We start from the raw sequence: 14,474 nt of genomic DNA, 5'->3' as shown, positions 1-14,474 counted from the left end.
TATATATATATATATATATAACATCGGGTCGCATTGCAGCATACGCATGCACGCATGGACGCACGTACATACGCACGCACGCACGCACGCACAGACAGACAGACGCACGCGTGGTCCGCGTACGGCCCGCCGGATGCGTTCGTCGTGCCTTGCGCGGTGCGTCGGCCGATTGAAAAATGCACTCGCTCATTCCCGAATGCAATTTCCATCGGCATTCGGCGGTGCGTCGTACCTCGCCGCGCTCGCACCGCACGCGGATGACAATCCAGCGAGGCAAAAAAGGGTCGAGCGAGCGCGCGTGAGATAGACAGGCGGATGTGGCAAGAGGAAAGGAAGAGGGAGAGGTTCCTCCTCTCTCCCTTCATCTCACGCTCCTGCCCTTGCTCTCTGTTTGATTCACGCGGAATCCACAGTCCTACGCGGTAAGATCGCGGCGTTATATGAATGGCGGACGCGTTCGCGAAGTTCTCTCTGCCGGGTGTCCCGCAGACGCGTGCCGCTGCGACACTTGACCACCGATCGCGCACATATGAGTGTACGCGGTGGAGGAGCGCTTTATCGCGCGCACTTCATCGCGGTCTCATCGTCAAAGCGTGGAGAAACGCATCGACCGTATCGGGGCGATTTAACGGCCGGTGCGATACCGTCGGCAATCACGGCGCGTCGTCGATTCCGACGAATTAGTCTTGAGGCGTTATCGAGGCGTTACATCAGACTTTCACTTTCGGCGGCTTTCAGCGGCGAAAACGCGTCTGCAAGAGGGAAGAGCTGGGAAGCATTTAACGCCGCTCGTTCATTTCGCGCGTGCGTCCGTGACTCCGCCTCATTACGATCGCGTTATCGAGTCGCGGCGCGCCAAGGTGTAACATTACTTTCGACGATTACGTCAAACGCGCAATACGATCATTCGCGACAGCCGGTGTACGAGAGTAATCGCCTTTGCGAAACGCGATATCTCAAATTTCGCGGACGCGACGTCGCGCCCCATCCTTTCCGGGATCTGTCCTTTATTCCGCCCTGGAATCATCCCCTGGTCGTTATCCCGCGTTCGCCGCGGCGTATACAAATGCGTGCCGCTCGCTCGGCAGGATGTACCGACGCGTCGGCTCGTAAAGCACCATCGGTGTCGGGACTAACTTGTTCGCGCTCTAACACCGCTCCGGGGAAGAGCGTCTCGGCGCGTAGCCACGGCGGCCTGGCTAAGGGAACGTCAGCGGGATTCCCTCCGCGAGCGCCACGTGGTCGATATACGCGCGCCGGTGCGGCACGGCGCAGCATGGCGAGGTGAGCTGAGGTGAGGTGAGGTGAGGTGAGGTGAGGTGAGGTAAGACGAGGCGAGGCGAGGCGAGGCATGGCGAGGTGAGAGAAGACAGGATGAGGTGAGACGAGGGAAGTCGCGGAGAAGTCGCCGGAAAGACGCGCGCGTTGCCGACTCTCTCGGGTCTGAGAGTCTCAGGTCGGCGACGTTACGCCCCTGAGCGATTCATGTCGCCGGTGTGTGTCGGTACGTACGCAACACTTTCCTCATTCAGGTCGCACTGCCGCGCGCGGTGCTCCTACTCGTATTCCCTCTCTTTCTCTCGCGGTGGGAGGGTGAGAGGGACCGCTCGCGCGGAGAACGCGCGGGCCGCATGCAAATGAACGCGCGGATTTATTCCACCTCCGGCCCGGCCGCATCGGCGCGAGCGCGCACGCCGGGCCTTTTCGCGGAATAAAAAACGATGATCGATAACGCTCTCTCCCCAGGTATACCCGCGGTACTAATTGAAACACGCCGAAGAAAACCCCTCTCGTCTCGTTCTCTCTCTTGCTCTCTACTCTATATACCTCTCTGCCTCTCTCGCGAGATTCTCTCGAGTACCAATTACGGCTTTCCCGGCGTAACGTACGTGCCTGACGGCTCGGCTGGTTACGAGCGTTCCGTGGCCTTTCGCCCGGACTGCGTGAGGAACCTTTAATGCGATCCTAGCGACTTTACGCGAAACGACGAGGCTTATGCAAGGGTTAGACGCCAAGTATCCACGGGATACCGTCATTCTCGCACCGGCGCGACATTTAAGATATTAATTTGTAGGGGCTCACGCACCGAACGAGCGAAAGAGCTGGCGCGCGCGCACGCGCGACCAGCAGGTAAACGTCTCGCGCAATCGATTCCGATGACGGATCAATTAGGAGGTCCAGTGTGAGTAGAGGCCGATTCTCATCGGCTTCACGGCAGCGACGGGAAAGATTAGCGATTTCTTCTCGAGCGCGTGTCAATTAAACTCTGATTTCGCGTCGTAAACATTCGAGCGTACGCTGCAACCTCTGCGCAATCGGTGAGCGCGCTTTCTCGCGTGTGACACGAAGGGTACAACAAATTAAGATGAAATACTTGAAGGGGCCGAATTGAGCGCTCTTTGGATATAAATATCAATTACGCGGAGAGACACTGACAGAGGCGCGCTTGTTAAGAGAGATGACGGCGTCGGCCCGTCGACGCAACGCCCGCGAACGCGGGCGTCCCGACAAGTGGAAAATATCCCGTGCGCGTCATATATAGATATCAAGCGGCGTGACAAGCAATTCACAAAATTGCAACAACAGCCCGCGGACCTATTCCGCAACTTTTTGCGTTGCAGCCGGGCTGACGAAACGATTGCCGTTAGCGTCGTTGCTGTACAACTTCATGCGGGGTGCGAGCGCGGCGTCGAGGCGGCCCCTCTTCGGCATCACGCCCGCTTGATAGAAGCGCAACGCAAACATATCGCAGGGGAGAACGCGAGCCATGACAATGACAATGACGCGCGAGTCATCCGAGATGACTCGCGCGTCATTGTCACCTGTCGCGCGATTCGACAAGCCGACATCGCGACGCGGCCGAAAGAAACGCGTCCCCCCCGCGTCATATTTTCACAGCGCGGAATCACGCGTGAGGAAAAATTGATCCTACCTTGAGGAAGCAGTCGCCGACAGGCAGGTCCTCCGGCACGGTGGCGTTGTAGAGCGGCTTCTCGAAGATGGGCTCGTTGTCGTTGAAATCGTGAATCGTCACGCACACGGTGGCGCTGCTGCTGAGCGGCGGCCGTCCCGAATCCGTCGCGATCACAACGAGAATCGGCGCCGGGTCGGCCTCGCAGTCCACGTGGGTCACCGTGGTGATGAGTCCGGTCGTTTCGTCGATCGCGAACCACGTGCTGTTCAACAGGGAGTAACGGATGGCCGAGTTGGCGCCCTCGTCGAGATCGCTCGCGGTCACTTTGAGCACCGACACGCCGGGCTCGGAGGCCTCCAGCAGGTAAGCCTCGTACGTCTCCTGCTCGAACTTGGGCGCGTTGTCGTTGACGTCGGTGACGAGCAGCCTGAAGGTGCGCACGGCCCTCAGAGGAGGCGTGCCGGCGTCCGTCGCTTCCACCGACAGCTCGTAGACGGGTTTCTCTTCGCGATCTAACGGCCTCTCCACTACCACCAGGTATATAATGTTGTCCCGCGTGGTCAAGCCAAAGTGGCCTTCTCCGCCGGCCAACGTGACCGTTGCATTCGAGTACTCCGTTCTGGAGTCGGGGTCGCTGACGGATATCCGCGCGACAAACTCGCCGGGTTGCGCGCTCTCGCTGATCTTGGGAGTTGCGTCGTCCGACAGAAAGATCACGGTGATCGCCGGCTGATTGTCATTGACGTCAGTCACGCGCACGGAAAGGAAGGCGCTCGCCTCCAACGGCTGAGCGCCGCAGTCCCGGGCGACGATCACCAGCTCGTGTCGTTCCTTCGACTCGAAATCGAGAGCCTTGTTGACGTAGACCATGCCGGTCTGCGAGTCAATACGGAACATCTCCTCCCGATCGGACTGCCGCCGGTTGATGGAGTACTCGATGCGAGCGTTGTCGCCGGCGTCGGCGTCGGTCGCGTTTACCGCCAGCACGGCCGTGCCGACCGTCGCGTTTTCCGGCACGCTCGCCACGTATCTCGTCTGGTTGAAGATGGGAGGGTTGTCGTTGACGTCCTGCACCGTCACGTTCACGAAGAGGCTCGAGCGAAGCGGTGGCGTGCCACCGTCAAGGGCCTCGATCACCAGATGGTAGCGCGAACGCGCCTCTCGGTCCAGCGAGCCGGAGTTTTGCAGGTCCAGGTACAGAACGCCATCGCGACCGCGATGCTGCGACAGCCTGAACACGTCGCCGTGATTGCCCGACACGATCTCATAGCGTTGCGTGGAGTACAAGCCGAGATCGGGGTCCTGCGCCGGCGGTAGCGCCCGTTTGGCGTCGCGTGGCGAATTTTCCGGGAACTCCACGTTCACGTGTCCCACGGGAAAGGTGGGCGCGTTGTCGTTTTCGTCAAGCACGTTCACGACGACCCGTATGCTCTGCGGCAACACCAGTAGGCTATATGACGGATGGGTCTCGCGGTCCAACGGGACCTTCGTCTTCACCTCGCCCGTTTCCTTGATGACTTCCAAATCGGTCTCCATCGACGACCCGGGGATCGGCACTATCACGAAGAGCGGCAAGGTGTCGCTGTCGATGAAGCCTACCCTGGTGCCGGGCAGCGCATTCTCGGAGACCTCCAGGTATATCACGCGCTCAGGTCGCGTGCCTGGGGCGAGGGTCGCTCCCAGGACGAGGAACAGTAGCAGATGCCACATCCTGGGGCCTCCAACACCGCCACGGCCTCCACGCCTCACCTCCTCTCCCGTCTCGCGATATTATCTCGATCTTTCCATTCCTACGCGGCCAAGTGTCGCGAGAGGCCGAGGTAGAAAGAGCGGGCCAAGTGTAGTCTATTGCTATTTCCTCTCGCGGCTCCTGCTGTCTCACGACGACCAAGTCCTCGTACGGTTCCGCGCGCGCGTGCCGCTCCTTCCGCCGCCAAAACTTGCCGTTGTCCGCGAATGACAAACACTACGAGACCGTCGCGCGTTCCACCGGCACCTTTATGTGATCACCCACCTTTTTTCTTTCTTTTTTAGCACCAGCACACCAATCAATCACAATCACTCAGTTTTATCCTTGCTATTGACTGTGTATCACTTCCACCCGGCGCGTACACACGCGTACTACCACCCCTCTCTCGCGAGGAGAGAACGGACGTTCACTTAGAACTCGCAGAGAGCGATTTCACCGCATCGTCGACCTTCCGTGGCCGCGCGCGAGCTGCTGTTCTCCGGTACAGTCCTCGGAGGCATACCAGCGTCGTTGGAGATTCTTTCGCCGGACGAACGTAGCGGACAACTCTCTGCCGCGCTGCTCCGTTTCCTCTTCTCTCGCTCTCCTCTCTTCTCCTCGTTCTGCCTCGCGACTGATACCAGAGCTCTCTCGCTCTACCCGCTAGTTCTACCCGCTGCACACCCGCTGTCACTGGAGATATCTCGACGGCGAGATATGGCACATTCCTCGCATTAGATCCACGACCGATAGTCGGACGATCAGCACGACCGGTCGCGAACTTGGCGCGATCGTCTCGCGTCGTACATGGTGACGATCATGTCTCGTCCCGTCGGACACCTCGCGCGTCTGTCCTTGGGACACGTTCTCGACGTGATCCTACGTCGCGAACCTCGCGGATCTTCTCTTTTTCTGGATATCTAATTCGTTTCACCACGTCGGTCCGGATCAAACGTCGTGGCTGTCATCATAGCCGGATCCCCGAGAATCGTCCACTTGTAAGTCCCGGCTCGTCGATCAAATCTGAGTACAGAGTGCGAATGATTAGGCGAGGAACCAGGCTGTCGAAATGGTCCTCGTGAACAGGTAAACTGTCAACGTACACACTCGTCGCCGATGCACGCGCTAATCCCGCGCAAGTAACGCGCTTCTGCCCGACCTCGTACACGAAACACACGTGCATAAAACACGATGAGCGTTTACGGTTCACGCTCGCAGACTCACGTACGCGTCTCTTCGCGGCGCGATGGCACGGCCGAACGCGTGCCGTCCGTGCGACGAACCGTCTCTCTCTCTCTCTCCGTCCACGCGTTGATGTCTCCGGCCGCGTTGGTTCCTCTCGACCGGAGAGAGAGAACACTCGGTATATCGCTCCGGACCGTTACGCGGCACGACTCCGTCTTAACCGAAGGACGAGATCGGTCCGGTTCTAAGCCCACGACGGATATCCGTAGGCGCGAACTGCGACGGGGCCTAAACAGCAGCCCCTTAAGCACGGCGGTAGCACGAGATGTCGCGTTCTCGGGCCCAACGTCCGTTCCGCGCGGCTTCGAGGTTAGGCATGCACTGACATGGCGGCACCTGCAAGGCCTACCCTTCCCCTGACTCGGCGGACTTGCCTGGCTCGGTCAGGGGGACTTGGCTGGACCCAACCGGCGGCCATCTTGGAGAGGGGAACGGCGGCGGTACCAGGCCCCGATACACCGGGGCCCCGGCATTCAACGCGCTTCGCGGCAGCGAGCAGCTAGACCATACCAAACTCTCTTGCCTGCCTGCTCGCCTGCCTGCTCGCCTGCCTGCTCGCCTGCCTGCTCGCCTGCCTGCTCGCCTGCCTGTTCGCCTGCTTGCCTGCCTGCCTGCTCGCATGCCGACTCGCTCGCACTCCCGCTTTCCTTTCCTTCTCCACCTTCTCCACCGTCTTCCTACCTATCTACCTACCTGAGCGCTCGGTATGCCAAGAACTGACTTACCGTCGGCGCTCATTCCGCGCTCAGCCCTACGAGCCGCTTGTACGACCGTGCCAAAGGTCCTGGAATTTCGTGACGTGACGAGAAAAGCGGCCACGGGGTGACGTGCCGTCACCTAGAAACGCGTACCACGCGAATCGGGAGGAGGATAATAGCGGGAGTGCATAACGTTGTAACCGCGATGTGACGCGCCAGATCTTTAAAGTAGTAGGGACAAATTGCAACTGTGTACAGGAAAAACAACTGCGTTAGTGTAGCCGGATTTTCTTTTACCCGGGGACCAGAGAAGAAAAAACAAATTCGTTTAGGATGTTTCCACTCAGTCAATCATTCTTAGTTGTATTAATCGAACGCAACTGAGTATTCAGACGAATGTTTTCGGTAACAGAGATATTATCATTTCTTTTCAGTGAGTTTTCCATCTAGTTCTCGTTCAGTTATACGAATTAAGATTTTTTTTGCGTGTGTGTTGGAATCTGAGATGAAAAATCGCACGAAATTGCCCGAATTGTCACAGTGCGACGTCTGACAACGATCCAGGTTTCAGATTTCAACACGCGATTTTTATCTAAAACGTGAATTTACATTATTACGTGGCTACGCAATGCGTAGTGGTGTCTTGTAATGTGTTAGACCTTGCTGAACATATTTTCTACGGCATATTAATATTCTGATGTTCTGTTAACCGCAACGAAACCGAGGCTAGCGTCAGTTGTACGTCGTATGAGAGATATCACGTCGGACGATATAAGATTTCAGACTCCAAAGACTTCAACCTGTTGCAAAAAAACGCGCATGATATATCTCGCATGTGAGGAGGGCGAGGAAGAGCGTGCGTATTAGCGTGTACGCATAGGGGAGCGATAATTTATATCTCGGACGAGAAGTGATCTCACGAATGATAAATTTTCTAGTTAATAGTTCACGGCACTATTATCACGGACTGTCTATATATGTCGAGAAATACTGAAAATTACAATATTTATGTCGTAAGTGAACGCGCGCGTGTCGTTTCTCCGATATCAACTACTGGTCCAGCAACTGTTACGTGCATGAACGATTCGATGTTACAACTACTTCCTTCTCCCCGGCATTACAGCCAACCGATCGCCCAAAGCGTCTGCATCCTTCTACGGTGTCGCAGGACATCCTGCGCACGGTCGCGCAATCACAGCATCATAAAAAATACAAGGCGCTCGCCCTCGTGAGACGAGATATCGTTAATGCGAGACTGTCATCCTTTCCGCAGCGCCTCGTTGGAGTACTCGCGCGCCAAGCACGCAACGGCGACGGAAAGTTAAATGTTTGGCGCAACAATTACGACGAGATAATGGACGCCGATCAGCGAGCGTAGAACCGTAGATCAGCGAACGAGAAACGGATGGCAACGCGTACTTCGCGATCGGCCATTACGACGATTCACTAATACGCTCCGCTCCGCGCCGGCGGGACGTCACAAGGAAGCGCGCGCACGGCGGTTTGTTATTTCGCAGGGTTATCGACGGCTGGTAGATCACCGCGTGGCTGCCACTGGCCGCGTAAAATCAGCCCGGAACGAAAGGAAGATCCATCGGTTCCGACGGCGGCAGGCAGCCGACCGCGCGGCGACGCGACGTGTCCCGGGGGTCGAGGACCCCTGGACTCGCTCGCTCGCTCGCTCTCTATCTATGTATCTATCTCTCTCTCTCTCTCTCTCTTTCTTGCTCCCTCCCCTCTCTCTCTCTTTCTCTTTTCTACCTGACTCTACGAGTAGGCAGATAAATCCGCCGCCTACTACTACTCGCCGCGGACAATGCGCTCGGGACGGTGCATCATCGTCCGTATTGTTTGCTCGGCCAACGGGCGCACACCGCCCGGCTTTTCTCGCAGGTGCTGGAAGCGGAGCGAGAAGCGGGCTTGTATATACGAGACTCGCGCGGGGCCGATAACGCGCGATGCACGTTATAGGGGCGTCGCGCGAATATTTCCCGAGAAATTAGAGTCTCTTGTGCGGAAGTCACTCGACGCGGAGGAATAATGCACGATTCTGGCGCGACGACGCGCTTCATGCCTGTCGCGCGCTAATTCCGCGAAGGCGGGGAGCGTGATTCGAGTTTGGTGTACACGTAAATAGTTTTAATGACGTGGGAATGTGCGCCGATTCGGCTTGCGCCAATTTCGCGTTGCGCAACTTAATCTGCGGCAAAGAGAGCGAGAAAGAGAGAGTGAGAAAACTTCTCGGTAAGTCGTCAACGTATCTTCGCGTTATCCAGCGACGATGGCTTCGGCATCGACAGACGGTCGGCAGCAAAAACGCTTCTTTGTAATAATAATGACTTCCATCTGCGGCCAATGTGTATCATTTTTGGCATGATAGAAAGAAATGTTGCGTGTTGTCACGCTTGCCTGCGCCCCTACGGCACCGCGAGAGATCGGCGCGCACCTGCAAACCTCCGCCAAGAGGAAGGCCGCTGAGAAGTGTTCGGTACTGGCGAACGATTCCTCATCAAACGACTGTTCTCGGAACGAGAACTTCCTCTCTTCTGATCTGCCTCTCGCTCTTCTCTACTTATTACCTTTCCTCTCCTAATTCTCGTCGTTCTCCTTCGGCTCCGTTCGCCTTCGCGTTCTCGCCCAATCTTCTCTTCCTTTCCTTCGTCCTCCTCTTCTTCTCCCGAGGTCGAGCTCGCGATGGAAGTGCCACCGTCACCATCGTCGTGTCCAATCCCCCACCCTTTTCACGACGACGCACATTTCCACGAAATCGTTCCAACGTACACCAATTTCGGCGCGACGTGGTGGCACGGTCGCTAGAGGAAAATTACAGAGTTCGGGGATAAAAGGTGGTAGCGGGGGCAGAGACCGAGGACGCAAAGAAGAAGAGGAGGTACCGAAGTGGTCCATGGATATAAGGGAAGAAACACGGTGCGATAATCTGAGACCGAAGAAAGGAAAGGACCGTGCTCTCGTCATTAAGCGAAATGATTGCCGGTCGTGGGACCACCTACACCCGCGGAGGGGTCCAAGGACGAGGTATCCTCCTTGGATGGACCGCCGCTCTTAGAAAAATACGGAGTGGAAGTCGCGGTTTCGTCGACCCACTTCCGCCGGAGATTAGCGGCAGTCTCGGGCCGTGTTCCTTCTTCTATTTTTGTCCCTAAGAAACGTTACAATGCAACGGAATGGACATTTCGAGGGATGTGAAATGACACGCGGGACTCGCGTCGCTATCCCGCGGAGAATGAGACAGATGTGTCACGGAATGATTGGTTACGAAATGTACAATATCATTTCAACGATTGAAACTTCTTATTCTGTACGTGAACGGTGCCACGGGGGAAAGGATTAGCAAAGCGCTTACTGGCGTCTCGAAATGACTTATCGCTCGTAATTTCATCGTGAGATTAGGATTGCTCTGAAGAAATCGAATTTTTGCAAAGTCGCGGCTACACGAAAGTGGGGGATTAGAATACGAGTGTTGCTTCGCGAGCGTAGGCACGACGACGACGCTGCCAGGCGATCGAGTTACAAGTTTCGAATATCCGCAAGCAGTCGTGACTGCCTCTAGTATTTCGCAAGCGTGAGGCTCGCTCGAATTTCGTAAAAACGCTATTTGGAGGCGAGAAAATGAGTGTCTAAGTTCCTGACTGTATCGATATCGCGTGATAATCGTAGGCGTTCTCGTCTTGTTCTCTTTCACCTACACTCTTTCAATTTTTTTCTATCCTTTTTATCTATTGCTCTCATCCAATGGAATATTTCTTCTTTCTTTACTTTGTTCCCGATTAGATAGAACTTACAAGCTAAAAAATGAAGAATAGATATGGGAATATATGTGTTTTCACGATATGACTGATCATTTCTCGCGCTATGCTGAATTACTTATTTCTATTCTGATTTATGTATGTGCTGGGGGTGGTTTTCGCCACCACATCGCTCCTAAAGTCTATGCGCGTGTTAATTAAGTTGGTGTGGCACGATCAAGAGATGAGTGATATACGTTTCTGTAACTCGACGCGGCCAAAGGTGTTGGATACAAAGTATTTCGCTCAACCCAACAACCAATGATAACCAAAACGTGAAGGGCATTTACAAACGTCACAGATACAATTTTCGCAGAGTTCCATGACACTTCAAAGGTCCCTTCCTATTCCGCTTTGAAAAGAGTTAACAACCGTGGACACGTAACGCGCCGACACGTTTCAGCGGGTGCATTGCCGTGCAATGGAAAGCGCGGGCATACAAGAGGAAAGAGAGGTCGGTATACTTTCTCACGACGATTCACGCGACGCACCGGGGACGTCGAAGCCGCGGCGGCGGCGTAGAATAGTAGCGCCGTGAAAGATTGTCCGGGCGCGAAGAGAGAAGACAGGAGAGGAGAGGAGACGAGAGACGAGATGAGAGGAGAGGAGAGCACGGTGGAGAAAGAAAGAGGGACTGCGGAGCAGGGGGATTTGTCGAGCCGTGCTGTGGAGGGGCGCCGAAAATTGGGTACTGGTGGGGGTGATGGAGACCAGCCGCATAATGACAGGGTGCCTCGCGCCAAGGCCCCGCTAACGAACCGGCCCACGGAACCCAAAGGGTCCGGGCTAGGACACGACACTGTATTATTTTACCATTTCGGGGGTCGGGGGCATCATCAGAAATCATCGCCGAATCCATATAATCAGTAGACGGTTACGTGCAGCCATGATTTTAAGAGCTGCATGGAGGAGCGGAGGAGGGTGGTGCGTGGCAAACGGCGACGCTGGACCGAGGCAGGGCGGAGGGGGGAGGGAGGGAGGTAGAGGCCTAATAAGGCGAGCGGTCGTAGGTGCCTCCACGACGTCCTCGTCCACGTCGTTCTCCCGGACAACTCGCGGACTCTCTCCCCCGGGTCCCCCGATACGAACTTATAGGACTCATTGCGGCCGCTAATGACACGGACGCGATAAAAAGCAAGCGCACTCCTTCTTCGCGATACACCTTTGGCCGATTCTTTTTCCTCCTCGTCCGCGGCGGCGCCATCTTGCACGAAAGGTGGGCCTTAAAACGTCCCAATGAGATTGCAAATGCACGGTAGGACGATTCTGGGGCGCGATGCAGCCGATGCGGCAGAGCGGCGAGAGGAGGACGAAATTGCGCGCGGAAAAAAGAAACTCGGAGTCGTGTGCGACCTCTGGGAATTGACGAGGCCCGGGGTGAGAGATCCCGAGCACTCCGACGAGTGCTTCTTCTTCTTCTCTCTTTCTCTCTCTCTCTCTCATGTCGTCCGGAGAGCGTGTCTCTCGGTCGCGAAATGAGGATTCGCGTAATTGAAGACAAATTGCTGCAGGAGCCTGTGTGACTCCGAAAGTGTGCACTCAGAAATATCAACTTTGCAATCTTTACTTTTGCACGGCGTTTAGCGGGAAGTAAGAAAGCACCAGACCGGTGAAAAGGTGCATTAGCGTAATAAAAATGCGGTTTCGCGAGTTGCTTACTCATAAGTAATGATCGATCGCGTAGAGGAGGAGTTGAATGCGTTAGAGTCGTGCGTGCGCTCACGAGCTAACATTTCTATCGCGTTCGCTCTTTATATAATATTATTAATTCCCGACGTCTGACGTCCTGTCGATGATGCATCTTAGGAGCTCTCAGCGAGTTACATCCATGACATAGCGACACGATAAAGGCCGTCAGCGATTAATTGATATTTATAGCGATTTGTGAAAGCTCTCCGTAACGATTTCCGTCGATACAACGAGAGAGGCGACCAGCGAATTTAATATACGGGCCCTCGATACTGTATTTGTGCGCGAAAGTCCGCGAGCGAACGTCAGGAGGCGAAGCAATGAAGTGCAATACGTGAGCACATTGAGAAAGTCGATCGATAAAGATCTAAATGAAAGTTGTAGAGAGAATATAAAGCGATTCTCCTGAGCGCGCTTACTTTGCGTAGGATCGACCGGTTTAGTGGAGAAAAAGGGAAGAAGAGCATTTTGCATGTTACATATCCTATACACTGATTGGAAACTTGCCATTCATAAGTCGTAGCGCGAGTGTCGAATAAAAATAAAATAAATTCCGCGCGGCGCAGGAAACGAACCAACCATATTGCGCGCGGGCGTATATATATATATATATATATATATATATATATGTCGTATATTTACAGTTGTAATAAATACGGCGTAACAGTGGCGGTCGCGTAAAATCGTTGAAACAATGATTGTTGATATTTCCACTGATAACTCATTGAGCTAACTCGTTCTGTTCTCATGAACGTCTCAATTATAGGATAAACTCGGTCCTATCTGAGATAAACAATGTAGGCGACCTTAATTCCCTTTGTGTCCCCATTTATCTTCGGACGAGATATAGAGAGTGTTTCGACTCGCGGGGAGAATAATTTAAATCCGACGAGGAAACGAGACTCCGTTCGAATATCCCGTGGGATTGTTGGCAGAAGATAGAGCACGGTCCGACACTTAGGCAGTATCGACACTACGACACGCGTTATTTCGATAATTAGGGGCTTTCTCCGGGCGGGGGTATCGATGTTGGGGTCTCACGAACTGGTTTGAGAATTCTACGGCCCTTGTCGGTGGTTTTCGTCTATAGATAACACGATTGACGATTCGACCAGACTTGTCCGCGCTCCGCTCCGATCTATCTACGATATATCGCAGTGCTGTCCTCCTATATTCTCGAATCATCTAATAGTACGATGTCTCCCATTATCGAAACGCGTTGTTCACGCTTGGGAATCTTTTCCGTCGCCACAATTTGAGGATGACTCGATAGAAGTCCCACGGAACTCTCGCGGAATATGAACTCAATATGTATCTTCGTGCTCGAGTCGAAATTTTACTTCTACATTAATGGTGTAATTATCTTCGAATTGAAATTTTGATACACGGAGAAAATTTTATAGTAAAAATTACTAAAATTTTGTAAACGATAATTGACTATTCTTTCGTTTTATATTCACTATTTATATTTTAGGGACCGAAACGTGCCGTTAAAATATTTACTATGTCTCTAGCGAAATTTATTGTGTTCTTTAGTAAGATAAAATCTTTATCAATCTATTTCTGCATTACTAGAAACATACTAAAATTGAAAAAATTTAATGAAAAAATAATTAATTTTTTTATTTTTAATTCAATGAATTTATTTAATCAATTTAATTAAATAAAAAAAGAAATTATAATATTCTCGAATTAGAATAAGATGATGAAAACACAAGAAATGTTAGATCTTTAAAAGCTAAGCACATAATATTCTTTCCGTGTAGGACTTAAAGACAGAAAGAATGAAAACAAAGGAGATACAATTTGTGTCAACATATTTTAGACAATTAAGACCGAATCCTGATATTTGAGTGAATATTTGCTAAATACTGGGAGAATAATAATGTTTGACAAAAGAACGACTGCAGTTATGTGTCTCTAATAATGTACTGTAAAATAAAATTTAAATTTGGTTCAATAAAGTAATGAGAACAAGCAGAAATAAAAAGAAAACAAATTCTAAATTTCGTTTCAAGGGCGGGATTTCCTTCTTGTTAGCAAGTTCGTCAAAATCGTCCGTCCAAACTAGCAACATCCTGTGTAATAAATAATTTTACACACCTGGAAATGTATGATGTACCACTATATGTGTCTTAATGTCCTCCATTCTGGTTTCCCAATCTAGAATCTTGGTTCCTGGCGTAGCACTCCGAATACTTCTTCGTGATACTGACACTCGCATAAATACAGTTAGAAACACGTTTTAAATAATACGATATTGACGAGAGTTCGATTAAGTATTTTAAAAGATAACCAACAGAAGAGAACAACTAACGCACTGAGACATGTACTCCACAGTATGTGTGTCGCTCGCCAGCTCGGCACGTTATGAAAACACTTGGAATAGTGAG

At 52.8% G+C, this 14,474-nt stretch overlaps 1 protein-coding gene across 3 annotated transcripts in view; it reads right to left on the bottom strand.

The window, feature by feature from the left end:
- LOC116841812 (protein dachsous) overlaps positions 1–14,474 on the bottom strand; it is a 428,326-nt gene extending 413,852 nt beyond the window's left edge. The window contains exons 1-2 of one of the 3 annotated variants that reach the window (XM_032810198.1): positions 14,185–14,474; positions 2,933–5,666 (exon numbers count right to left, since the gene is read on the bottom strand). In XM_032810198.1, the coding sequence (XP_032666089.1) occupies positions 2,933–4,624 (1,692 nt within the window). In that variant the 5' untranslated portion in view covers positions 4,625–5,666; positions 14,185–14,474. Of the gene's footprint in view, positions 1–2,932; positions 6,199–6,581; positions 6,601–14,184 lie in introns of those variants that run through there. The other 2 variants (XM_032810199.1, XM_032810197.1) reach the window with 2 other exon arrangements.

Source organism: Odontomachus brunneus, unplaced genomic scaffold (assembly GCF_010583005.1).
Source record: "Odontomachus brunneus isolate Ranch 3 - 2012 unplaced genomic scaffold, Obru_v1 Obru_scaffold_018, whole genome shotgun sequence".
Taxonomy (NCBI): Eukaryota; Metazoa; Arthropoda; class Insecta; order Hymenoptera; family Formicidae; genus Odontomachus; species Odontomachus brunneus.
Note: the sequence above shows the minus strand (reverse complement) of the source record. Positions and strands in the feature narration are given on the sequence as shown.